General features: G+C 41.8%; 1 protein-coding gene across 1 annotated transcript; it reads left to right on the top strand.

Annotated features, from left to right (window-relative positions):
- The first annotated feature begins 14,826 nt into the window (after positions 1-14,826).
- Positions 14,827-20,238, top strand: LOC130465508 (uncharacterized). The gene has a single exon (XM_056834295.1). The coding sequence runs from the start codon at positions 14,827-14,829 to the stop codon at positions 20,236-20,238; it is 5,412 nt and encodes a 1,803-aa protein (XP_056690273.1).
- The last annotated feature ends 6,955 nt before the right edge of the window (positions 20,239-27,193 follow it).

Here is a 27,193-nt window from a genome sequence, read left to right as displayed (position 1 = left end):
CACCTATTTATAGAGTTATGGAAAGGGTTTTGGAATCCTATTAGGATACTAATTTATTTAATTATAACCCTACCAGGACTCTAATTAAATAATCATTATCTAATAGTTTTAGGATTTAATCACACTTCGAATCCTGATTGCTTCAGGATTCCCGCACAAGCATTGCACGAGCACCGTACACCCGCGCAAGCCTTGCGGCCCACGCTAGGCGCACAGCGCGAGAGCTCACCCACTGCTGTGCTCTCGCGCGCGGGCCCATGGCCTTGGCTGGGCCTGGCCTTGCGCTGGGCCTGGTCGAGGCTTGGCGTGCGATGGTGCGCGTTGGCTCGCTGGGCGACGGTCTGGCTTTGCGCTGGGCCTGGTCGAGGCTTGGCGTGCGATGGTGCGCGTTGGCTCGCTGGGCGACGGCCTGGCTTCGTGCTGGGCCTTCGTCTAGCGGGCCTCGTCCGATGCTAATTCGTACGATACGCTTCCGATTAAATTCCCGATTCCGGAATTCATTTTCGATACGAACAATATTTAATATTTCCGATTCCGGAATCAATTTCCGTTTCGAACAAATATTTAATATTTCCGTTTCCGGAATTATTTTCCGATTCCGATAATATTTCCGATTCTGACAATATTTCCGTTTCCGGCAATATTTCCGATTCTGGCAATATTTCCATTTCCGATAATATTTTCCGATACGTACCATGTTTCCGTTTCCGGCAACATCTACGACTTGGATAATATTTATATTTCCGATACGATCCATATTTCCGTTTCCGGCAATATCATCGTTTCCGGAGTATTCATTTCTTGCCTGTGACGATCTCAGCTCCCACTGAAACCAAGATCCGTCGATTCCGAATATCCATAGATGGAGTATTTAATGCCATTAAATACTTGATCCGTTTACGTACTATTTGTGTGACCCTACGGGTTCAGTCAAGAGTAAGCTGTGGATTAATATCATTAATTCCACTTGAACTGAAGCGGCCTCTAGCTAGTAGACCTGGTTATTGGACAGGGTAGTCCAATGGATATAGGGTTAGGGTCAAGTTAATAGGGCTTTTATTGGGCAGGGCTCTTATTGGACAGGGCCTTTATTGGACAGGGTCATTATAGGGTCAAACTTATACTACAATTAGTTTGAAAATAAAAATAGTAATGATACAAAAAATTACATGCATAGCTTCGTATTTACTTGTACTTGCACATGACTCTTTTGTTTTTCATTTTTCATTGCTCGTTTATTGACCCACCCAATAATGACCCGCTATTGACCCGCGACCCGCTTTTGACCCGCCCATTATCGACCCTCTAAAAATGACCCTTTCAATACCCGACCCTCTTTTAACCCGCACCGACCCTGACCCGCCCCGCCCGATAACCAGGCCTACTAGCTAGGCATTCAGCTCACTTGATCTCACTGAATTATTAACTTGTTAATTAATACTGAACCGCATTTATTAGACTTAACATAGAATGCATACTTGGACCAAGGGCATTATTTCCTTCATTTATGCACTCGGGAACTCACAATATGTGATAGGCAAATATTAAACTCTCTTGAATTTAATGTCTTATCAATGTTTTTTTAAATATGTGATCATGAACCTCATATTTATAGAGTGAAAATAGAGAAGTTTACTCCTACTAGGAGTCGATTAACTAAACCCATTAGGATTCTAGTTATACACAACAACTTAGTATTCTAGGAATAATCAAACACTAACTAAGTTTTACATTCATCCTAGAATTCTAATTATGGTAGGATTTAGAAAAATGTTAGCTTGGCCCAAGCTACTTGCCGCGCAAGTAGGCTTGGAGACCAAGCCTTCTTGTCGCACAAGCAAGCAACGCAAGGCCAGCTGGGCTTCGCTACAACATGCGTGGCTTGAGGCCTACGTTGTTTCCTTGTGCTTGCCGCCCAAGTAATGCCTAAGGGCCACGCCGTGGCTGCTGGCCCATTGCTGCTGCTCCGCGCGCGCATGCCTGCTTGGCGTTGGGCCTTGCGTATTGCAGGATTGCTCGTCAAGCAGCCGCTCGTCGTGCTTCCGATTCGTTTTCCAATTTCGGAATTTATTTCCGATTCGAACAATATTTACGTTTTCGATACCGACTATATTTCTTTTTTCGACAATATTACCGATTCCGGTAATATTTCCGTTTCCGGCAATATTTTCGATTCCTACAATATTTCTATTTCCGATAATATTTTCCGATATGGCAATATCTTCGACTTGGAAAATATTTATATTTCCGTTATGAACCATATTTTCGTTTCCGGCAAATGTTCCCTATTGCCTTTTGATGGTTTTAGATCCCACTAGAACCAAGATTCATCACTTCCGAATGACCATAAATAGAGTATTTTAATGAATATTATATTCACTTAAATACTTGATCTGGTTACGTACTATTTGTGTGACCCTACGGGTTCTGTCAAGAGTAAGTTGTGGATTAATATTATTAATTCCACTTGAACTGAAGCGGTCTCTAGCCAGGCATTCAGATCACTTGATCTCACTGAATTATTAACTTGTTAATTAATATTGAACCACATTTATTATACTTAAGGCTCCGTTCTATTGGACTTATTTTGACTGAACTTATATTATCTGAACTTAACTTAACTTAACTTAACTTATCTGAACTTAACTGAACTTATCATAACTTATTTTATCTGAAAAAAACTTATTTTGTCTGAAATAAACTTATTTGTGTGTGAAAATGTCTGAATAAAATATATTTTTGCTAAACTTATATCATCTGAACTTATCTGAACTAAACTAAACTTATCTGAACTAAACTAAACTTATCTGAACTTATCTGAACTAAACTAAACTTATATGAACTTATATGAACTTAACTGAACTTCTCTGAACTTATTTTGTCTGAAATAAGTCAAAATAAGTCGAACAGAACAGGGCCTTAGAATTAAATGCAAACTTAGACCAAGGGTATTATTTCCTTCAACTCAACGGGACAGGGAAATATGGAGGCATGGAGAGGAGGAAGAGGGTAAGAGAAAGACTCCGTTGAAGGAGATCGAAAGAGGCAGATACAAGAAAAAAGAAAAAGGAAAGAGAAAGAAAAAGATAAAGGAAAAAAATAATAAAAAAAACATATTGTTAACGGAAAAGTTAACGGTAATGGACAGAAAATGCTCATTAAGGGCATTTTGTGTTATTGTTTAAAACGTCAGGGGTATTTGGTGCATTCTGGAAAGTTTACGGGTATTTGATGAATTTTGTCAAATCTCAGAGGCATTTCATGAAAAAATAGTAAATTTAATCTTCATAATAAATAGGTATGAACATCATAATCTCAAAATCAAACATAATCATATATTCGTATAAACCTTGAAAAATTCTAGATCTGAATAATAAACACAATTCTAGATCTGAAACTTTTGAAAACATTTAGCAAGGGAATGGGGATCTCAACCAGAAAAGAATGAAAATATTACATGCAACAAAAATGAACATTTTATTCTCAAAAAATGAACATTAACAAGTTCCAAAACTTAATAAACAAACATATATTTAGTCTTCATAATAAATAGATTTGAACATCAAAGTCTCCCATAAAGAACATAAATATATACAAATATGAACATTTTGATAAATCCAGATCTGAACATAAAATATCTGGATTCGATTTTTTTGAAGAAATTTGGCAAAACAAACTGGAAAGAGAAAATGGAAGTTCAACCAGAAAATTTCTAAATTACTTAATATTAACAAAATGGATAAAATATGAATAAACAATAATTCACTCACCTTTTTCTTTTGCCTTTTTCATTTAAAACGTTGCACTTAATGTTTTTCTTTTGAACCCTAATTGCTTCTTTCTCAAATTTGCTTGATATATATATATATATATATATATATATATATATATACATATATATATATATATATATATATACACACTCAAATGAGAAGACACCCTATAATGGGAAGAATGAGAAGAAAATCCGTACGTTTAATATGATAAGATCTAACGGCCGTAACTGCGAATACATTGTTTCATACGGAGCACATCGCAATTTTTCTACGTTATCGACCAAATAACTGAATAAGGAGTCCCAACTTTTCTAGGACATTCCACGTGATCCAATTATTCAATTTCTTTCTCTTTTCCCCAATTTATATTTCTTCAGAATTTCTTTTCTCTCTCCTATTTTAGCTTTCCCATCTTAATATTTCAAGAAATTAAAGTGCCATAATTTGCTTGCCTTAGTTTGACAGCCTTATCATTTAATTCTTCATTCTGATTTCTTTGATGATGAGACGATTAGTATGTGTTCTTGATTATTTTCTTAACTATGGTAGAAAATGGAGCAATGGAGGAGAAATAAAGTACTCATTGGAATTTGGAAGAGAAAGATGGAGGAAAGACAAATAGGTGACCTGGGTGGCTGGGTCTCTCTTCTTTTTCAAAAATTTGTTCATTTACACGATTAGATCAAATGAGCAATTTTTTTTGCTCATTTAAATAAAATGAGCAAATTCTTTTGCTCATTTAAACAAAATGAGCAATTTTTTTTGCTCATTTAAACAAAATAAGCAAATTGTTGATAAACACCATGAACAAAGTAGAACAAAAATATTACCCATTTAACATCAACACAACACTAACTATAATATAAGGTGCAAAAAAAATAACAACATTAAACTTAGGCCCTATTTGGTTCATGATTAGTAATAGAAAGGAAGAGAAAAGAAAGGAAGGGAAAAGAAAGGAAAAGAAGGGAAGAGAAATAGATTTTATTTTCCTGTGTTTGGTCTAAGGGAAAGAAATGAAGGGAAGAGAAAGGAAATATAAATGACAGTTTTTAATTTTCTCTTTCCTTTCAAATTCCACCAATTTTGGAGGGAAAGGAAAGTGAATATTTTATAAAGAAGCTTTCTTTCCAATTCCTTTCCTTTCCTTCCACTTTCCATATAGGCTTTATTTGGTTGGGAGGAATGGGAAGGAAAAGAAAAGAAAATAAAGGTAAAATAAGGTTTCTTGTATTTGGTACAAATAATTATATGGGAAGTGGAAGGAAAGGAAGGGAATTGGAAGGAAAGCTCATTTATAAAATTTTCAATTTCCTTTTTTTTCAAAATTGGAGGAATTTGGAAAGAAAGAGAAAATTAAAAGCTGTCATTTATATTTCCTTTCTCTTCCCTTCATTTCTTTTTCTTAAACCAAACACAGGAAAATAAAATCTATTTCCCTTCCCTTCTTTTCCTTTCTTTTCCCTTCCTTTCTTTTCTCTTTCTTTCCTTTACTAATAATGAACCAAATAGGGCCATAATTATTTGTACCAAATATATGAACCTTATTTTACCTTTCCTTTCTTTTCTTTTCCTTCCAATTCCTCCCAATCAAATAAAGCCTTTAGACCGAAAATGCAGAGAAAATGACAGTATTAGATCGAGAAAACCAGAGAATGTAGAGAAATAGAGAAAGGAAGAGGAAGAGATAATTCATTAGACTGAGATCGAAATGAGATTCCACTTATCAATATAAGATCGGCGGTGCGTATTGAGTTGTTGAATATAGAATTCATGAGGTCTCCAATTTTAAGAATTGGAATTTTATTTTCGGTTGATGTTGCATACTAAAGAAAAATGAGACATTAAAGATGGTGGAGAGAGAAAGGAGATGGGGGTATGCTTTTTGGCTTTTTCCGTCAGTTTGATGGTTTGTAGTTCTGTACGGTGTACAGAGGAATTATCTTTTGTGGCTTTTGTACGCGCCGAACTTAGATCGCTGGATCAATTTAATTGTACGGCCGAAATTGTTTCCCATTCTTCTCATTATGAGCATCTTCTCATTAAGTCATTAGAGGGTGACCCTATATATATATATATATATATATATATATATATATATATATATTATGCGTGAATGTATGAATGTATGTATGCTTTGCATGAATAGGTTGTTTCGTATGACTTGATTAGATTAAGTTTACTAAATAATCGAACCAACAAAGAAACAACTAGGTCCAAAGTAATATTGAGTTTAAAATTGCCTTCCAAATTAAATCAAGCACTTTCAAAAATCTAAGGATCTAAGGTAGTAGGTTTACGCCAAAGCGAGGTGCTATTTTAGTTGACTTAGGTAGTAAGGCATCCCAAAGGAGCACGTTGATTGTGGTTTCAACTCAAACAACAATGGCATCATGTTGTGGCAATGAGATAAATTATGGTATTAATTTATTAACCAAGAGTAATTTGGAGATTACTAGCAATAGGTTTTGCTTACCTAGAATATTAAACTACTTAAGACATGCCAAAGCTGCTTAAGGATTTAGGACTTTTGGGGTCTTGGAATCTTGGACCATGTTTTTGCTTATTGCATGAATGAAATGTTTAATAGCTTTAATTATTGCATGCTTGCTTTTGTTTCAAAGTTATTGAAGTTTATGAATGGTTATTTATTGCAAATTTTTTTCGATTGTAGTAATCAAAATGGCCGCAATCAAAACACAACTCAAAGTAACCGAAATTCTGGATGTAAAATTGAACCTATCAAACTTTCTTGATTGGGAGAGGAAGCTTCGGCAAGTCCTCAGGTGGAACAACATTGAATATGTAGTTGACCATCCCATCCCCCAGCTATTACTCAAAGGATATGACTCCAGAAAAGCACTGTGCGTGGGCGAACCACATGTCGCTAGTGATGGATCTTATTCTTGGCTCTATCCCCAAGGATTTGAGTGCAAGGTTCGTTGCATACGAGCCATGGGCACTCCTAAGGCATCTTAGGGATATATGTCGTGGTAGATTCCAACATGGTGGTCAACATGTCGACCAAAATGTTTTTGAATTGGTAAATTCATTTGAGTATCTAAAGCTTAATGCTCCACTGGGTTGTTGCTTTGACGTCGAAAGACAAAAAGCAAGGGAAAGGGTCATTGATCTTGAAATGACAGAACGGACGCCAATCAGAACTCATACAAAGAAAATGGTTGGGCTTCTCAACCGGCTTGAGTTACTTGGTGATCCATTCCCAGATTCTGCAGCTGCGGGAATACTTTTTAATTCTCTTCACCCTGGTTATAAGAAATTCAAACTACTCTATTTCTCCAAGAAAAGGGAGAATACTCTTAGTGAACTAATTTACTTGCTTCATCAGTATGAATTGGACTTTGTAAGTGATAAGCAAGCATCACTAAAAGTAAAGAGTAAGAAAATCAAGAAAAAGGTTTCGGGGAAGATCCAAAGCAAGGGTGCATCTCCATCTACTTCAGGAAGGCAAGTGGCACCATCCAAGAAGAAGATGAAGAAGGATCGTTCTCCATCTACATCGCAATGCTTCAATTGTAATGAAATTGGTCATTACAAGCGAGATTGCCCCAAACTAAAGGAAGAGAAGAAGGACGGAAACGTTGCTTCTCCTTCAGGTATATATGTTATACATTGTAATCTTGCTAATTTTACTTCTTGGGTATTAGATACTGGTTGTGGCTCACACTTATGTTCCAATTCGCAGGGACTAAGGAGAATTAGAAAGCTTGATAAAGGCGAGATGGATCTAAGCGTGGAAAATGGAGCACGGATTGCTGCATTAGCCGTAGGATCTTATTTTATTTCTTTGCCTAGTGGTTTTGTTCTGGAACTAGAAAACTGTTACTACGTTCCTAGTATCATCAGAAACATCATTTCCGTTTCAAGTTTGGATTCTAAAGGTTTTTGTTTTCAATTTAAAGACAATAGTTGTTCTTTTTCTTTAAATGGAATGTTTTATGGTTCAGCACAACAAGAAAACGGTCTATATGTGCTAGATACGAGCAAACATATTTATAACATAAATACCAAAAAGGCTAAAACTGGTGATTCGAATCTCACATTTCCGTGGCATTGTCGATTAGGCCATATAAACACAAAGCGCATGGAATTACTTCAACGGAAAGGAATTCTAGAATCATTCGACTTAGAGAATATTGATAAATGCGAATCTTGTTTACTTGGAAAAATGACAAAGCAACCTTTCTCAAAGATGGGAGAAAGAGCAAGCGAACTACTAGGGCTAATACATACGGACGTATGTGGGACTATGAGTACGAAATCTAGAGGTGAGTTCAGCTATTTCATAACGTTTACGGACGACTTCAGTAGATATGGCTATATTTACTTAATGAAGCACAAGTCTGAATCGTTTGAGAAATTCCGAGAATTTCAAAATGAAGTAGAGAATCAACATGGCAAGAAAATCAAAGCTCTAAGATCGGATCGAGGAGGTGAATATCTTAGCCACGAGTTTGATGACCATCTAAAAGAATGCGGTATTCTTTCTGAATTGACTGCTCCAGGGACACCTCAATGGAATGGAGTGTCGGAACAGAGAAACAGGACCTTACTCGATATGGTCAGGTCAATGATGGGTCAGGCCGAACTTCCTTTACAGTTCTGGGGACATGCGTTGCAAACTACAGCACTCACAGTGAATCGTGCTCCGTCAAAAGCTGTTGAAAAGACTCCATACGAATTATGGACAGGGAAACTTCCAAAGTTGTCTTTTCTGAAGATTTGGGGTTGCGAAGCATATGTCAAGCGATTAATTTCGGACAAGCTACAACCTAAATCTGACAAATGTTTCTTCGTTGGGAATCCAAAAGAAACAAAGGGGTATTATTTCTACAACAAGTCGGACAACAAGGTTTTCGTTGCTCGTGACGGTGTCTTGTTGGAAAGAAAATCATATTTCCATATTGACAAGTGGGAGAATAATAGACCTCGAAGAGATTCGAGACGAAAAAAGAACTCAGAACTCTTTAGAAGAAGTTCAGGTTGATGAACCTCCAAGGTCTTTAGAAGAGCCAGTGGGAGTAGTTCCTCAAAACGTTGTTGCCCCTCGTAAGTCAAGTAGAACTATTTTTCAGCCGGACAGATGGACAGGCGTCCTCTTGACTGAAAACTTAGACGTTCTCATATTGGATAGTGATGAACCTATGACTTACAAGCAAGCTATGACGAGCCCAAGCTCCACTAAATGGTTAGAGGCCATGCAATCTGAAATAGACTCCATGTCTGAAAATCAAGTATGGGATTTGGTTGATTTGCCGGATGGGTTCACACCTATCGGATGCAAATGGGTCTTCAAGTTGAAGAAAGACAAAGATGGAATTATATACATATACAAAGCTAGATTGGTAGCAAAAGGTTACAGGCAAGTTCACGGCGTTGACTATGATGAAACCGTTTCTCCAGTCGCGATGCTTAAGTCTATTCGGATAATCCTTGCGATTGTCGCTTTTCATGACTATGAAATATGGCAAATGGATGTCAAAACTGCCTTCTTGAATGGTGTTCTTGAAAGAGACTGTGTTTATGACACAACCGGAGGGTTTTGTCGATCAAAGAACCAAGGAAAGGTATGCAAGCTTAAGAAGTCCATCTACGGACTAAAGCAAGCATCAAGGACTTGGAATAAACGATTTGATGAAGCAGTAAATAAGTTTGGCTTCATCAAGAATCAGGACGAATCTTGTGTATACAAGAAAATCAGTGGGAGTAAAATTGCATTCCTAGTCTTGTATGTTGATGACATACTGCTTATTGGAAACGACATTCCTATGTTGGAGTCTGTAAAGACTTGGCTTGGGAAGTGTTTCTCAATGAAGGACTTAGGAGAGAGTACATATTGGGCATCACGATCTATAGGGATAGATCTAAGAGGATGATTGGACTAAGCCAAAGCACTTACATTGACAAAGTGCTAGCTAGGTTCAATATGATGGAAGCCAAGAGAGGCCATCTACCCATGTCACATGGCACATATCTAAGCAAGAATCAGTGTCCCAAAACATCTGATGAGCGTAGAAAGATGAGTGGAATTCCATACGCTTCGGCTATTGGATCCATCATGTATGCTATGATTTGTATAAGGCCGGATGTTTTGTTCGCACTCAGTGCAACGAGCAGGTACCAGTCAGAACCAGGTGAGGCGCATTGGATTGCGGCCAAGAACATCCTAAAGTACCTGAAAAGGACTAAGGATCAGTTTCTGGTTTATGGTGGTACAAATGAGTTGATTGTTAAGGGATATACGGACGCAAGCTTTCAAACCGACATAGATGATTTCAGATCACAGTCTGGGTTTGTGTTCTGCCTCAACAGCGGAGCAGTAAGCTGGAAAAGTGCTAAGCAAAGCACTATTGCGGATTCTACAACTGAAGCCAAGTACATTGCTGCCTCAGAAGCAGAAAAGGAAGCGGTTTAGATTCGGAAGTTCATCGAAGAACTTGGGGTTGTCCCCTCCATTAAAGGACCAGTGGCTTTGTATTGCGACAATAGCGGAGCCATTGCCCAGGCAAAGGAGCCTAGGAGCCACCAGAAGTCCAAGCACGTACTGCGGCGATTTCATATACTTTGAGAGATCATTGAAAGAAAAGAAATCGAGATTTTCAAGGTTGGAACTGACGACAACGTCGCGGATCCATTGACTAAACCGTTTCCACAAGTGAAATACAACGCACATGTAGCAACCATGGGAATCAAGCATGTTGGAGAATGGCTTTGATTTTCTAAGTATTGTTTTAGAACATCTGTTAGATCTATGTTAAAACAATTGGTTTAACCATTTCATATTTATGAAATTTATTATTTCATATTCATTTAATTTTGGTTTAGTATTAAATGATAAGTCCATGTGATTCAAATAATTCAAATGGGATTCAAATTTAATATTGAAGTCACAAAAGGATCCCTAATCCAGGTCATTGAAAGGTGGACGACGAATGACTAATGAAGATTAGATTGCAAGTAGATTACTTAGTTCTGTTTCTTGAACTAAAGTGACTGGATGTCAAAATCTTTTGCATAGATACTTATTGGATCTTGTATCGGATTGACCATGAGAACACTTTAAGAGATTAAAGTCATGTCATAGGTAGTTCTCATTAATGGTGATTAGAAACCGTTCCTCAGAACATGAACGATTATGTCTGCTCGTTTGAGAATTAGTTCGCTTTGATGCTCGCTAAACGTCGCACCGTAAAAGGAGGCTATAAAAGCAGTTATTGGGCGTACTATGAATCAAATTGAGTGTTCATAGATTGCAAGAATGGATTGTCCTCCTATTTTTGATAGGATATGGTGTTGTTGTGTAACAAGACCTCTCGGAGAGTTAGATACTGTAAAATGCATGGCCGTGCTCAGAATGGTTAAGGCTTAACCTTCTGCAAAAGTTTAACAGTTGAACTCTGTAATCCAAGAAATACTTCTGACCTAATAAGGATGGCGTGGATCTTACCTTATGTTCAGTAAGTAACACTAAGTGACAAAGGAATGTGAATGCACACTTGTCTGAATGACAAGTGGGAGACTGAAGGAAATATGTCCTTCACCCAAGGTGCATTAAGTCTAATACCAAGGTTCAGATTAATTGCGAACAATTAATTCAGTGAGATCAAGTGATCGGAACAGCTAGCTGGAGCAATGCTTCCGATCAGTGAGTTTTAATGAATATTAAACTCACAGCTTACTCTTGACTGAACCTACAAGGTCACACCAATGACACGTAACAGATCACCGGATTAAATGAATCGGAAATTCATTTAATAGCTTTTCGGGAATTAGTTGGAAAACATATTATACGATACGACTTTGCATCGGAATCGTATATCGTATCGCGAATATTCGTAAGCTGGGCGACACGAATAAATCGTATCGTACGACGGTGATTCGTCGTATACGAAACGATAAATAATATATCAGAAATATATTAAATCGCGAATACGAAGGGCATCGGAGTTGCCGGCCCGTCGAGCCAAGCACGTAAGCGTGCAAGGCCCAATGAGCCAGCAAGCTCGCGAGCAAAGGCGAGCGAGGCCAGTGTAATACCCCGAATTTTCGGGTATTTTTATAATAAATTATTTTGGTAATTTAAGATAATTTTACAATTAAAATAAATTTCTAATGAGTTTTAATGAGTTTTAATTTATAGATTTTCTGAAATTAATCTCCTAGTTAAACCCTAATTGCCTACGCATACTATATATACTTCCTCAAATCCAAGTTTGCCGTGCCTAAGATGCAGGCCCGGCCATAAGGAGGTCCGGTCGGATCTCCAGCACAGGGCCCAAAAATTCGGGGGGCCCAAAAAATAATAAAGACTGTTGGACTAAAACTGAAAAAAAAATAAAAAAAATCTACTTCTCTTTCCCTTCCCCGTAACTTCCTAAAACAATTTCCAACAATGACGCCTCTTCAAATTCTCTCTCCTTTCCAATTCCCATGGTGATTTCCAAAAATGGGTCAATTAATTCCCTTAATTATAATCAGCTCTCCACGACTCAACCATTCCTCTTCTCGCTCCATGACTCTCACTTTCTCTCTCTGCCGTTCAAGCCTTTCTCTACCAGGTAATTTTCTTATGCTAAAACCTCAAGATTTGATTTTTGTTGTTGTTGTTGTTGTTGTTGTTGTTGTGCTTGATTGTAATTTTTCGATTTCAATTTTCGGTTAGGGTTTTGAAATCGAGTGGTTCTTTCAAGAAAATCGAGTAGTTCTTTCAATTTTCGGTTAGGGTTTTGAAAATCGAGTGGTTATTTTGATGGATTTGGAACTCTCAGGAGGAATGAACGCGGTGGAATTTGGCCAATTAGGTAGGGTTTATTGAAGATTTTGGGTTTAATTTATCCATTTGATTGTTGTTGTTACTGGGTAATTTGTAGAGTTTAATTGCAAATTGAAAGCATGCATGGAGTAATTTGTTAATATTTAATAGTTATATTATCTTTACTAATATAACTTGTACTCCGTATTATATTTTTGTAAATATTCCGTAGCAATATTTTATGAATAGTCAAAGCCGTTAGCATATCCTGTTAGTATATCATGGCTTGATTGGCTTGATTAGCTTGATTGATTCCTTGATTTAATTAAGGAATCAAATCAAAACAATATTACCTTAGCTTGTATATAAGTATTTGACAGCAAATGAATAAAGGCACGGAAATATCTTCTAATAATATTGTTCATCTATTATCACCCATTAATTCATAAAAAAAAATACCTATAAGTAGTTCAATGAATAAATTTTCATATATTAGATATGTTTCAAGAGGGGAAGTTCGATATTTCTTATTGCAAGTAATCGACAGTTTGTCAATGAAGGTAAAGAGGGCCTCATATGAACTTTAGTTACACGCTCAGCACAGGGCCACCAAATCGCCGGAGCCGGCCCTGCTAAGATGGGACGTTTTTTCGCATATCTGATATGTGTGGAAACACACATATCAACTAAAAGACAAATAGCTAAAAGACAAAAAAGGAAGTACCATTCATGTAAAAAAAGTACCATTCTGTAAAAAAAAGTACCATTTGTGTTTAGAAAAGTACCATTTAATTTTTTTTTGGTCCTTTTTCTTATTTTGTCTTATGTTCTGATATGTATTTGCCCATACATATCAGATATGTATTTGTACTTCTCTCTGCCTAAGATACTGTGAAGCTCTCAAAATAAACTCTCATTACCCTTCGACATTCTCGACCTACGCCGTCTGTAATCTCCTCATCAAAATTCCTTGTCAATCGGTAAGATGTACAGAAACTTGATTCTATTCTGCAAATTTTGCTAACAACCATACAATTACATTGTTCCATTATCAAATGTTTTATCGCCAACCACCAATCATTGATCACCACTGACTTTTTCTCTATATTAAATTAGGTACATGAGTTTAAAGTTATAATGGAAAATATTTTTTTAGTAGCATCTATTTTATAGTAGTATATATTTTATAGTAGTTAATTTGGTTTTAATATAAGTTGTTTGTCCATAACCGTAGTGCATGGATTGAAGAATTAGTTTTGCTTCTTACCTATAAAATAAAAATATTTCCTATATTACTCAATCTTTCATAATTAATCCAAGTAGTAGCAGTATCGTGTCAAGTAGTTATTATGCGACTATGTAGACTAACTTAGGTCTATTTACTTTGTGTAATCGTAGACGGAGGCTACTTAGGAAACACGTAAGGAGACTACTAGTGTACGGGTAGTCCTACCGGTATGCCGGTAGGACAACCCATAACAGCTGTAACATAGACATATACTCACAAGAAGCACCAAAGGTACAGTCGGCATCCAGGGTTTACAAACCCAGTCGGCAGTTCTCTGACATCATCTGCCTATCAGAGCCGAAAGGGAGGATCCGGAACCAACGGGTAATAACCCGGGTCCTCCGTACAAATAACCCGTCTATATATACGGACCCCCATCAATGCCAAAGGTACGCAATTCCAATCCAATCATTCTTATGAGCATTTATTACAGAGCTATCAGCATAATCTGACTTAAGCATCGGAGGGGTAATTCTCGGATCACCCCCGAGGCTAGTTAACGGCTTCACTGTGCAGGATCCAGTCAGCAGCCTCAGTCGGGAGTCAGTCATCCTTTTCCTGTTCCGAATCCGCAGCCGGAACAATTGGCGCTAGAAGGAGGGGACCCCCACTTGTAAGCAGAACCCACAGCCAGGCAAAACAAAAAAAAAAAGAAAAAAAAAAGAAAAAAAAGAAATCAATCATAATCATCACCCTTGAAAATGGAGAGTACGCAGTCAGATTCGTATAAGAGAAGCAAAAAGCAGGCCTCGAAAGCAACCCCACAGAGTACGCAGACGACAAAAACAACAACCCCATTGAAACCCACGCTATTCTCGGCAGAACCAATAATAACACCCGTCAATGACCAACCCACCCCCCAGCTAGGGAGCCAGTCGGTCGTCAGCAAAACTACGACTGCAGCAACACCCTTGCATGTTCTGGGATACTCAGTCGAGGACGACGACTCAGAAGGAGAGCCCAAAAGCCCAGCCCAGGACGATACGCAAATGCCGTCTGAACTCGCCGGTCAGTTCTCGGAGGAACAGTTGGCTACAGCAAGAGCGGTGATGGCCGCGTTGTCGGCCTTGAAGCCAGCAAGAAAGGCAAACACAGAACCTGTACCCAGGACAGTCGTACACCAGACTGCAGAAACACCAGTCGGCGAAAAACGGAAGAGATTGCCGATAAGAAACCTATTCGGAGAACAGATCCTAGTGCAACAAGAACAGCACCCAAATACAAACCAGGCGATTGCTCTGCGCAGTCGGCCGGAACCCATGGTCATCGAAGAGACAAGAGAAGCACCCCAGAGATACGCGTCGCGCCGTTACACCATCCAACCTGCAAACTCCCCCCTGTGCGCGGACATTCTGGAGGAACCAATGGAGAAATTGAAGTTCCCACTCTGCAAGTACGACGGATCCACAGATCCGGAGGTCCACTGCAACACATTTGAGCAACATATGATGTTGTATACAGATTCCGACGCCATGTGGTGCAAGATATTTCCCTCAACGCTGCTGGGAGTGGCATCCGGCTGGTATAAGGGACTACCAAAGGGGTCGGTATATAATTACCGACAGTTAGAAACAGAGTTCATGCTACGGTTCATCAGCCGGCAGCAGAGAAAGAAAACGTCGGGAGAGCTGATGGCAGTCACCCAGAGAAGCGGAGAATCCTTAAGAGATTACCTCACCAGATTCAACAACGAGTCCACCAGCATACCAAACTTGCAGCAAGAGATAGCTGTGGTGGCCCTGATGAGAGGAATGAACCACTGCGAGTTCAAAAAATACTTGGGAAGAAAATCCTTCACCGATTTGGGAAGCGCACTGATAAAGGCCCACGAATACATCAAAAGCGACGAGCTGATGACAATCCCAAATCACTATCAGTCGGCACAGACCAGAAATGCCGCACCAAGGCCGGTTCAGCCGGCGCAGCAGAATCAGAACAGGGGGTTCAGAAAGGATGAACAGAGGAAAGACCCAAGAGGGAGGGATTACCAGAAACAATCAACCAGCATATACCCCACATTCCACGAATACACTCCATTGAACGCCCCAAGAGCCGCAATTTACAATGTCAACAAGAACGAAAACTGGAAGAGGCCTCCACCAATGAGCGACAAACCCCGACCACAGTCGAAGTACTGTGCATTCCATGATGACTGTGGACACTATACGGAAAACTGCAGAGATTTGAAGGATAACATCGAGGATATGATCAGGAGAGGCTATCTGACACAATATAAAGCCCGACAGAACAACAACAACCAACAGAATAGCAATTGGCAAAGCAATAACACAAACAACAGATTACCATCCACCCAAACACCGCTCCGAATAGAGCAGAAAGCACCAGAAACCAGTCGGAATGGGGAGGTTAGAAACAGTGGCCAGAAGGGGCCGACAGTATGGGTCATATCTGGAGGACCGTGCCATGGGGGAACAATCAGTGGAGCCGGCAGAAGTCTGGGCGAACACCGCCACCTGGTAAACTACCACAGCACCATAAAATGGCCGGCAACCCAAGTCATGCCAAATATTTCATTCACCCCAGACGACTGTCGCGGAATTATATACCCTCACGACGATCCACTGGTTTTGGGCCTCGAAATAGCAAACTTCCCAGTGAAACGAATACTGGTGGATGGAGGGAGTTCAGCGAACATTATCTTTTGGGAAGCCTTCGTTCAGCTGAAAATAGACGAGAAAGAACTCACACGAGTCAACTATCCTGTGATAGGATTCTCCGGAGCCACAGTCTTCCCGGAAGGTAGCATCAGGCTACCAGTGCAGATTGGAGAAGGTAGAGCCGCAAGGGACCTAATGGTAGACTTCTTAGTAATCAAAGTGCCTGCTGCATACAACGTAATAGTGGGCCGGCCATTCATCCACGATGCACAAGCAGTGGTATCAACATACCATCTAACTATGATATACATGTCTAACTTTGAGAAGGCTGAAAGAATCCGAGGCAGTCAAGATTCAGCAAGAGCATGCTACTTAACGGCATTAAAAACACCAGGCCGACTGACCCCATCCAGGAATATAGCGAGAGAGGCAGCAGCGAAAAGACCGGCAAAGGGTCAAGCCCCAAGATTGGGGGGCGAGTCATCTCTTTTGCCCAAGAAGGTGAAAAGGCAGAAAATGGAGTCACCCACAATCGAAAGCATCGAAAAGGGGACTTCTCTACCTAGGGTAGAGGCCGGAGGAAGGTCAGAAGAAGTCGAGCTGATAGAAGGAGAAACTGGCAGAACAGTAAAATTAGGAACCGACATTGACCCCCAGTTGCGGGTAAACATGATCGGTCTGTTGAGAGAACATGCGGATGTGTTCGCATTTTCCGCAGACGAAATGCCCGGTATAAGCTCGGAGGTAATCGAGCACCGACTGAATGTCGACAGAGCAGTCAGGCCGGTAAAGCAAAAGAAAAGAAACTTCTCAACAGAAAAAAATCAAGCAATACAGGAAGAGGTAGAAAAGTTGTTGGCAGCAGGATTTATTGAACCATGCGACTACCCGGAGTGGTTGGCCAACGTCGTAATGGTTAAGAAGTCAAACGGCTCGTGGAGAATGTGCGTAGATTTCACAAACCTTAATAGAGCATGCCCAAAAGACTGCTACCCACTGCCAAGAATCGATAGGCTAGTCGACTCCACATCTGGCCACGCGCTGCTCAGCTTCCTTGACGCATTCTCCGGGTACCACCAAGTCAGCCTCGCAAAGGCCGACAGGAAAAAGGCAGCATTCATCACTGAGGGGGGAGTATTCTGTTACAAGGCTATGCCGTTTGGGTTAAAGAACGCTGGGGCAACGTACCAAAAACTGGTCGACAGAGTGTTCGCAAACCAAAAAGGCCGCAACATTGAAGTATACGTCGACGACTCCATAGTGAAAAGCAAATTGGAGACCGATCATTTAGATGACCTCAGGGAAACGTTTGAAACTCTGCGCCGTTACCAAATGAAACTAAACCCCAAGAAATGTGTGTTCGGAGTGAAATCGGGGAAATTCTTGGGTTTCCTTGTCAGCGAGAGAGGCATAGACGCAAACCCAGATAAGGTAGAAGCGATACTCAGTCTGCCTCAACCAAAAAGCATCAAAGATGTACAAAGGCTGACAGGAAGAATGGCGGCTCTGACAAGATTTGTTAGCAAATCAGCCGACAGGTCGATTCCATTTTTTAACACTCTTAAGCAGAACGGAAAATTCCGGTGGGGGGAAACCGAGGAAAGGGCCTTCGAGAAGGTAAAAGAACATCTTCGTGCTTTACCGACGATAGCCAGGCCGGAAGAGGGCGACAAGCTACAATTATATGTGTCCGCTTCAGCCCAAACCGTTGCTGCCGTACTAATCAGTGAAAAAGACAAAGTCCAGCAGCCGATATACTTTGTCAGCCACATTTTGAATCCGGCAGAAGCAAGATACTCGCTGATAGAGAAAGTGGCCTATGCAGTCCTGATAGCCGCCAGAAAGCTCAGACCATATTTTGACGCACATACCATACAAATTCTGACGAACTTTCCACTAGAGAAGGCTTTGCAAAAAATGGATACAGCCGGCAGGCTGTTGCGATGGGCAATAGAGCTGTCGGAGTACGATCTTGAGTTTCACCCGCGCAATGCAATAAAAGCACAAGCTTTGGCTGACTTCGTAGTTGAAGCATCCTATCAAGAAGAGGAAACCAAAGCAGAATCCTGGAAAGTATCAGTAGACGGTTCAGCCGCTCAGTCGGGAGCGGGAGCCGGCGTTGTCATGATCTCTCCGACAGGAGATAAGTTCGAATACGCAATCAGATTCACTTTCGCAGCTTCGAACAACGAAGCAGAATATGAAGCAGCCATTGCAGGGGTACAGCTATGCTTGTTGGCAGATGCCAAGAGGATAGTAATGACAACGGATTCTCAGTTGGTGGCAAATCAGTTTTCGGGAGAGTATGAAACAAAAGAGCCGTCAATGCGGCGGTATCAAGAAAAACTGAAGACGCTGACAACGAAATTAGAAGCTTTTGACATCGAATTGGTCCCCAGAGCGTTGAACACTGCCGCAGACAGCCTAGCGAAACTGGCCAGTTCGAAAACAATCGAGCTCAGTCGATCAGTAATGATAGAAATCATGCACAGAAGGAGTACAGAGGAAAAAGGAAAGGAAATAATGGTCATCACGGCAAACAAAGAGTGGTACGATGATATCTGGGCGTACAAGACGACTGGAGTTCTCCCGGCCGATATCAGGGAGGCAAAGAAAATCAAAAAAGACATCTGCTGGTATGTTATATATCAGGGGCAAATCTATAAAAGAGCCTTCAGCCTCCCCCTGCTGCGGTGTTTGACGGCATACGAATCCGCAAGGTTAATCGAAGAAATGCATGAAGGAATATGCGGAAACCATGTAGGAGGAAAAACACTTGCTTTGATCTGCCAAAGACAAGGTTACTACTGGCCAACCATGCTGGAGGACGCACAGAGCTACGTCAAGAAATGCGAAAAATGCCAGCTATTTGCCCCAGTAATACGTATGCCAGCAAACGACTTGATGCCCATTTTGAATCCAATCCCATTCGCCCAGTGGGGAATGGATATCGTGGGACCCTTCACAACAGCCTCAGGAGGCAGGAAGTTCTTGATTGTTGCCGTCGATTACTTCACAAAATGGATTGAGGCCGAGCCGGTAGCAAAAATAACAGCCAACCAGGTACGAAAGTTCATCTGGAAAAACATCATAACAAGATTTGGAATACCGACAGCAATAGTATTCGACCACGGATGCCAGTTCGACTGCGAACCTATACGAGCATTCTTGGCAGACTACCGGATCAAATTCGCATATGCCTCAGTCGTCCACCCGCAGAGCAACGGGCAAGCCGAGGCCGCAAACAAACAAATACTCGTAGCCCTTAAGAAAAAGTTGGATGAGTTCAAGGGCAAGTGGGCAGACACAGTCCCAGAGGTTCTATGGGGTAACAGAACGACGGTTAAAGAAGCAACAGGAGAGAGTCCTTTCAAACTGTGTTTCGGATCAGAAGCAGTCATACCGGCTGAAGTAGCACTACCCACCTTTCGCATCCAGCATTATGAAGAACAGGGAAACGACAGCTTACTCAGACACCAGCTTGATTTCCTACCAGAGGTCAGACTGCAGGCGGAAATTAGGTCGGCCGCATACAAAAACAGAATGAGCAGGGCCTACAACAAGCGAGTAAAACATAGGAAGCTGGAGGTAGGCGACCTTGTACTCCGCCGGACGGCAGCAACCGGCAAAGCTCAAAAACAAGGAAAACTGACTGCAAATTGGGAAGGGCCCTACCAGATATGGGAAGAAGTGGTAGCTGGATCATACAGACTAATGGAGATGAATGGAACACCGCTGAAGAACTCATGGAACGCAGATACTTTAAGAAAATTCCATGTGTAAAGTTGTATGAAAACATGATGTAGTAGGGCCGACAGTGCCATATTTTGAAATCTAATATATGAGCTAGAACTATATTCCAGGTAAACTATACGGCATAAACAAAACGAAATAAAAGGTTGAGCACATTGGCTCAGTCAGCAATGTTGCAAGATACGACAAAGCGAAATAAAAGGTTGAGCACATTGGCTCAGTCAGCAATGTTGCAAGATACGACAAAACGAAATCAAAGGTTGAGCACATTGGCTCAGTCAGCAATGTTGCAAGATACGACAAAACGAAATCAAAGGTTGAGCACATTGGCTCAGTCAGCAATGTTGCAAGATACGACAAAGCGAAATAAAAGGTTGAGCACATTGGCTCAGTCAGCAATGTTGCAAGATACGACAAAACGAAATAAAAGGTTGAGCACGTTGGCTCAGTCAGCAATGTTGCAAGATACGACAAAACGAAATAAAAGGTTGAGCACATTGGCTCAGTCAGCAATGTTGCAAGATACGACAAAACGAAATCAAAGGTTGAGCACATTGGCTCAATCAGCAATGTTGCAAGATACGACAAAACGAAATCAAAGGTTGAGCACATTGGCTCAGTCAGCAATGTTGCAAGATACGACAAAACGAAATCAAAGGTTGAGCACATTGGCTCAGTCAGCAATGATGTAAGATACGGTAAAAATTAAAATCTAAGGGTGAGCACATTGGCTCAGTCAGCAACGAGGCAAAATACGACATAAGCATATGCAAGGGTTGAACACATTGGCCCAATCGACAAGAGGCAAGATGCAATATATAATAAAATCAAAGGCAAAACGACGCCATTACGTGACAAATTGAATAAAAACAAACGGATAATCCATCAAGTGCATCACATAGATTTTAAACAAATACAGGGACGACAGCCACCACCCAAAAATAACTAAATGCGGAGTGAGTAGCTGCTAAAAGGCACAAACATACGCCTCAGACGGCGCAGCCAAGACGACAATAACGTTCTTGAAACAGTTAACACACGGCAAAAGACAAAGTGCCACAAACAGCTAAAAGGTACCAAAAAAGGAAATTGTTTATAAGTTACATCCGCTAAATGATATTCAAAAGCTACCAACAGACATTAACAAGTATGAGGCCGGAAAAAACTGTTGGAAGCAGGAGGAGCCTGGTGATGACTGCCAAGACCGTCAAGCTGAGTAGTCTGCATCACTCCAGTAAGCAGACTCGGGAATCTCCCTGTCAGGCAGAAGGCGAGGGTCAACATTCTGAATGACGATGTCTGGGAAGGTCTGGGTCTCCATGCCAGTCGGATCAATATGGCCACCCTCTTCATAGGATCCCTCCACCTTACCCCAGGCATCCTCAGTCAGCGTCAAGGCTTTGACGGCACAACGATGAGCTGCAGTCCACCCACCATTGTAGCGCCCCTTCATCTCCTCGCAGTAGAAGTCAGACTTCATAAATTTCTGCACAGCCTTCAGCGCCACAGCCTTGCGATCATCCTTAGCAGCTTTCTCAGCATCTTGGGCCGCCTGCAGCGCCGTATCCAGCTTGATCTGCAACTCAGCCGTCTTCTGCTCTTCGGCCGTCAACTTGGCTGGAAGAAGCTCTAGTTCAGCCTTCCTATTGCCTGCGGCAATAACATCCAGCTCAAGTCTCGCAATCTCCTTCCGGCAGTCACCTTCAGTCCTGACCGATTCAGCAAGGTCCGTCTGAAGCTTCTCTTTCTCAGCTTGCGATCGTTTTAAACGACGCTGATAGCTCCGATAGCACTCCACAAGCTCGGTAGCAGATTGCGTCACCTAAGGAAAGTAAAATCGCTCAGAGCCGAAAATAAAAGCAAGTATAAAAAACAAGCAAGTCAAAGAGGGAAGTAAAATACCGAGTACAGGTCATGCATCAACTGTGCAACCGGCGTCTCAATCTCCTGGGGCATACCGTCGGCGGGTGTAACAACTTGGCGCAGAGACCGGTAGCCCAGTGTACCTCCGTCTTTAGGACGGTCGAAAAGGATAGACTCACCCCTCAGAACATCATTCTGCGGCTGCCAGTGCTCTTCAGCATGACCGGGAGCAGCGGCTAGACCGGCAAGAATATCCGGAGATAGCACAACAGTTTTGTCCTCGATGAACCCCCCAGAACGAACTATAACCCCATACTTAGAGGCCGAGCTGGCAGACCGGTTCATGGAAGGGCTATGCCTCGACACAGGCACAGGATGGATCGGATCGCTAATCAAATCGCTCAACACCTGCTTCCGGTTCAATTTGGACAAAAGGTCAGCATCCAAAATCTCAACCGACTGAGCAGGCTGTTCAGCAATCTTCTTTCCAGTGCCAGATGTCTGCAAGGGCTTGTCGACGCTGGCGTAGACGTCTTTCACTTTCTCCTGCGCTGTCTTCGCAGCGTCATTTTTTGACCGTTTGGGAGAACTGGCCTTCGCCTGGCTGGAAGACCTCTTCCGAGTAGCATGTCCCCCCCGACCGGTAAGAAGAGAAGCAAACCTGCCAGTAGTCATTTCGTCTTGGGCTGAGGATGTAGCCTGGTCAGCTGCCGGAACCTTTGTTCGAACAACGCGAGGAACAACACCTCGGTCCACAACGGCAGAAGGAGTCACAAAGCTGGCTGACCGACCACGACAAGCTTTCGCGCAGAAAGTAGAAACAGTGTAATATTTCTCAGCAGGACCCGCCGGACACTGTTCAGCAACCCTCCAATTCTTGTCAAGGCCGAGTGAAGCCTTGTTTAAAAGATGGTGCCCTAAGAAAAATAATATAAATAAGTAAATAAATGAACGAGGAAGTCAGAATTTTTTTTTTTTTAACAAACGCAACACGACACAACAGAGATCCAAGAAATATAAACAAATACAGCAGATAACGAGTGCAGGCAAACAACTGCATTTACCAAGGGGATGTGTAGGTGCAAGGCCGACTGCGCCCAAAGCGGCAGGACTAAGAATATAACCGGCAGGAGGAAGCCAAAAAGCCGGCAAGGTTTTAGGCTTAGACAGCCCAACGTCAACATAGTCAACCAGCAGCCTGTCGTACGCACGTTGCTCTCGGGGCCCAAGGTCGGCTTGGTCAAATTGTTCCATCCTAGGTTTAGGCTGGTAGAATGTACGCCGAAGGGGGTAATCTTCGGGAACAGCCATGAAATAGAAGTGGTCCTTCCAGTCCTTGCAGCTGGAGAGCCGGGGGCTCACAGTCTGACGCTGACTCTTGGTAAAGATCGTCCACCAGCCGGTATCTTTCCCATCACGCTTCAGCCAGTGCAGTTTTTTGAAAAGGTTGAGGGTCAAGGGCCACTGTTTGAATGAAAATAACCAAGTGTACGCAACCAGATTGCGAATAACTATGGGCGATAATTGAACGAGGCCGACATTCCAGGCCCGCAGAACCTTCTCAACGAACGGGTGCAAGGGAAAGCGCAACCCATAGTCGAACATCTTCGTGTATACAACAACATGACCTACGGGACAGTCGGCCACCGTTTGCCCTTCTTTCGGCACAGTCAACTTGTAGCCCTCAGGTAAACCCAAAAAGCGACCACCAACCTCAGAATGCCGGTTGGCAACGGCCTCTTTTACAAAGTCACTATCTATCTCAGTGGTGAGGGCAGCAGAATCATTAGGGGGAGGGGCCGGAACCAAGAACGCGGCAGCCTCACCTTCGAAATTCACATCGGCGTCCAAGGCCTCTTCTTCAAACACTTGCTGCAAAATCGCAGCATCCTCCTCATCTTCATCAGAGTCGGCAATGGGCGGCGCCTTTAGCCCGGGAGACCCAGACGCAGAAGACTCCAGTATGGAGTCGCCAAGGGTGGAAGGCACATCACCACTAACGGCGACATCAACCTCACCCGCATCATGGACGGCAGGATCCTTCCCGGCCCGTCGATTACTTGTAGACGGTTCGACGTCTGACGGCATGACCCTAGAAACATATATATTGCCGATGTTAGTACCGTACTCCCCAAGACCAGAGCCGCCAGGCTGAGTAAATTCCCGATAATCCCGCAAATGGTACCTAACCGAAATCGGATCTACGTCTAATATCGGCTCCCCAGCCGGCACGTTATGCTCATTCGGCCTAAGCTCTCTCTCCATTCGTGCCCGCAGGCCATGTAGCTGTTGTGAGCGAGTAAACTGAGCCGCAGTCATGGGTATAAAAGGGCCGGTAACAGGATTCCCACCCATAAACTCCGCAAAAGGAGGTGGCGTGTTCGATTTTACCCCCCACCCAGCATTCTTAGCATTACTACCGGCCGTATTCCCGTCCATATTTAGCTCTATACCAGAATCGCTACTTGTGTCTGACAGATCTATCACGCTACTAACCCCAACCCTACCAGTCATGTTTTGGCTACCCCCACTCAAAACGCATGCAAGCAAAGAACATAAACACCCGACAAAAAGAGAAAGTAAGACCAGAAACCGTACCTAATTCTGGAAATTCACTCTCAAACAGCTGCAAAGTCCCTCAAACAACCCAACTGAAAGAGCAACACGAGAAAATCAGACAGCCAAACCTTAACAAAACAGCAGACAACCTAAAAAAAAAAAAAAAAACCAGACTAAGTTCAAAACTTACCAAGAGAGACAACCAAACCCCAACGGAAAAGTACGGCAGGAAGAAACGGACAGAAATTAAGAGGAAAAACAAGAGAGAGAAAGAGAGCAAATTGGCAGCGCGAAAATTGGCAAAGGAAAATAAGAAAGAGCGGAAATGAAGAAAAAAAAGAAGAAACGGTTATTTAAAAGAACGAAAGGAAGTTGAAACGACAAGAAGCAGATCTGGGCGGTTGAAAATATCACAACTCCCCACACTTGCCGGATGACCGACACGTGTCCACAACACTTTTCAAAATCTCCCGCCACGCGCATAAAGAAAAATGAACCGTCACCACGTGTCAGTCAAGGGGGCTAGTCAGCCTAAAAAGTCAAGGGGGCTAGTCAGCCTAAAAAGTCAAGGGGGCTAGTCAGCCTAAAAAGTCAAGGGGGCTAGTCAGCCTAATAAAGTCAAGGGGGCTAGTCAGCCTAATAAAGTCAAGGGGGCTAGTCAGCCTAATAAAGTCAAGGGGGCTAGTCAGCCTAATAAAGTCAAGGGGGCTAGTCAGCCTAGAAACTCAAGGGGACTAGTCATTCAAAGAAATCAAGGATAACAGTCAGCCAAGAGAATCAAACACAAACATGGGCAGCCGGCATACAAAAAACCTTCCACTTAAAGCAATCAATCCTTGTCCTAATGGGGGCTAGTCGTGACATCAGAACAAATATTGAGCTAAAAACCGCACTGTAAAACAACCATCTACAGAACAATCACACCCGTGGGGTGTTGATCGTCCCCGAGGGGGCTAGTTGTATAGGGGGCTTACCCCAGCTTTCGCTTTTTTCTTTTTATCAGAGCAACTACAGACCGTAAAAACCAGTTGTAGTCACTCTGAGGGGGCTAGTTGTACGGGTAGTCCTACCGGTATGCCGGTAGGACAACCCATAACAGCTGTAACATAGACATATACTCACAAGAAGCACCAAAGGTACAGTCGGCATCCAGGGTTTACAAACCCAGTCGGCAGTTCTCTGACATCATCTGCCTATCAGAGCCGAAAGGGAGGATCCGGAACCAACGGGTAATAACCCGGGTCCTCCGTACAAATAACCCGTCTATATATACGGACCCCCATCAATGCCAAAGGTACGCAATTCCAATCCAATCATTCTTATGAGCATTTATTACAGAGCTATCAGCATAATCTGACTTAAGCATCGGAGGGGTAATTCTCGGATCACCCCCGAGGCTAGTTAACGGCTTCACTGTGCAGGATCCAGTCAGCAGCCTCAGTCGGGAGTCAGTCATCCTTTTCCTGTTCCGAATCCGCAGCCGGAACAACTAGTTCGAAGTATGTGAGTGTTTAAGGTAATTTTCAATGTCCATCATCTTTAGGTCCCGTTAGTAAAAATATTTTAGACATATATATGTGTTATTATGTGATAGGAAGATCAAGTGTTGTTTATATGAGCTATGTGATTTGAGTGTACGGGTATGTATAATATGGGTATCATTATGTACTTTACTTCATGTGAACTGAATTACTAATATTGAGTAACTTGAGCATAAATGTGAATGTGGGTGATAGTGGTCAACTGGTCATTATTTGTTGGAGTATAATGACGCATTAGTGAGTTGCGTAAGTGAACTAAGTGTAATGTGGACTAATATGATGCTGCAAGCAATAAGGTTGGACAGGTTATATTTCGGTTTCATGTGGCTACTTAATTATATTGTTTTGATCCTTGAGTTGGTCGTTGACAGGCTAAAGTCGTATCACGTAATCAAAAATAATCTAAGTCCACTAGCTAGGTAGCAAGGGAAATCAGGATCGAATCCACAGGGAAACAGGCGTTCTTTCTACTATCAATTAATTAAACTAGACTATTGGGAACAAGAGTTGGTTGATTGATTGTATGCTAAGACTACGAACGACAATTAAACGATTATAAATCAATATATTAAGGAATATAGGGCATAGGTTCACCAACAAATAACAATCCACGACAATAAACAATCGCGATAATCAACAAAGTAATTAATTAGACTAGCATGCTCTCTCGAATCGATACTAATCATAGACTTAGAATTAACGGGCTCTCGCTACATATTAACTCTAATTCCACCGATTGACACAAGCCTAAACATCAAATTGCATCTCTCCAATCTTAATTTGATATTGCATAACTACCACAATTAAACCTGCGCAAATCTAATTGTATAGTGAAATAAACCAATTAATAGGAATCAATTACAATGCCAACAATCACAACTATTCAATATCCCTTCATATTAATCATGGATCCCCAAACCCTAGAAATTAGACTACTCAAGCATATTAACAATTGACAAAGCAATTAGCATGATTGAAAACATAATTAAAGCTAAAAAAAGAATTGAAATAAAGAATAATAC

This window comes from Spinacia oleracea, chromosome 1 (assembly GCF_020520425.1).
Source record: "Spinacia oleracea cultivar Varoflay chromosome 1, BTI_SOV_V1, whole genome shotgun sequence".
In the NCBI taxonomy this organism is placed as follows: domain Eukaryota; kingdom Viridiplantae; phylum Streptophyta; class Magnoliopsida; order Caryophyllales; family Amaranthaceae; genus Spinacia; species Spinacia oleracea.
This window is presented reverse-complemented; position numbering and strand designations above follow the sequence as displayed.

Excerpts from the sequence above, each read along its gene's own strand:
- LOC130465508 (XM_056834295.1), top strand. The coding sequence starts at position 14,827 with ATGCCGTCTGAACTCGCCGGTCAGTTCTCGGAGGAACAGTTGGCTACA.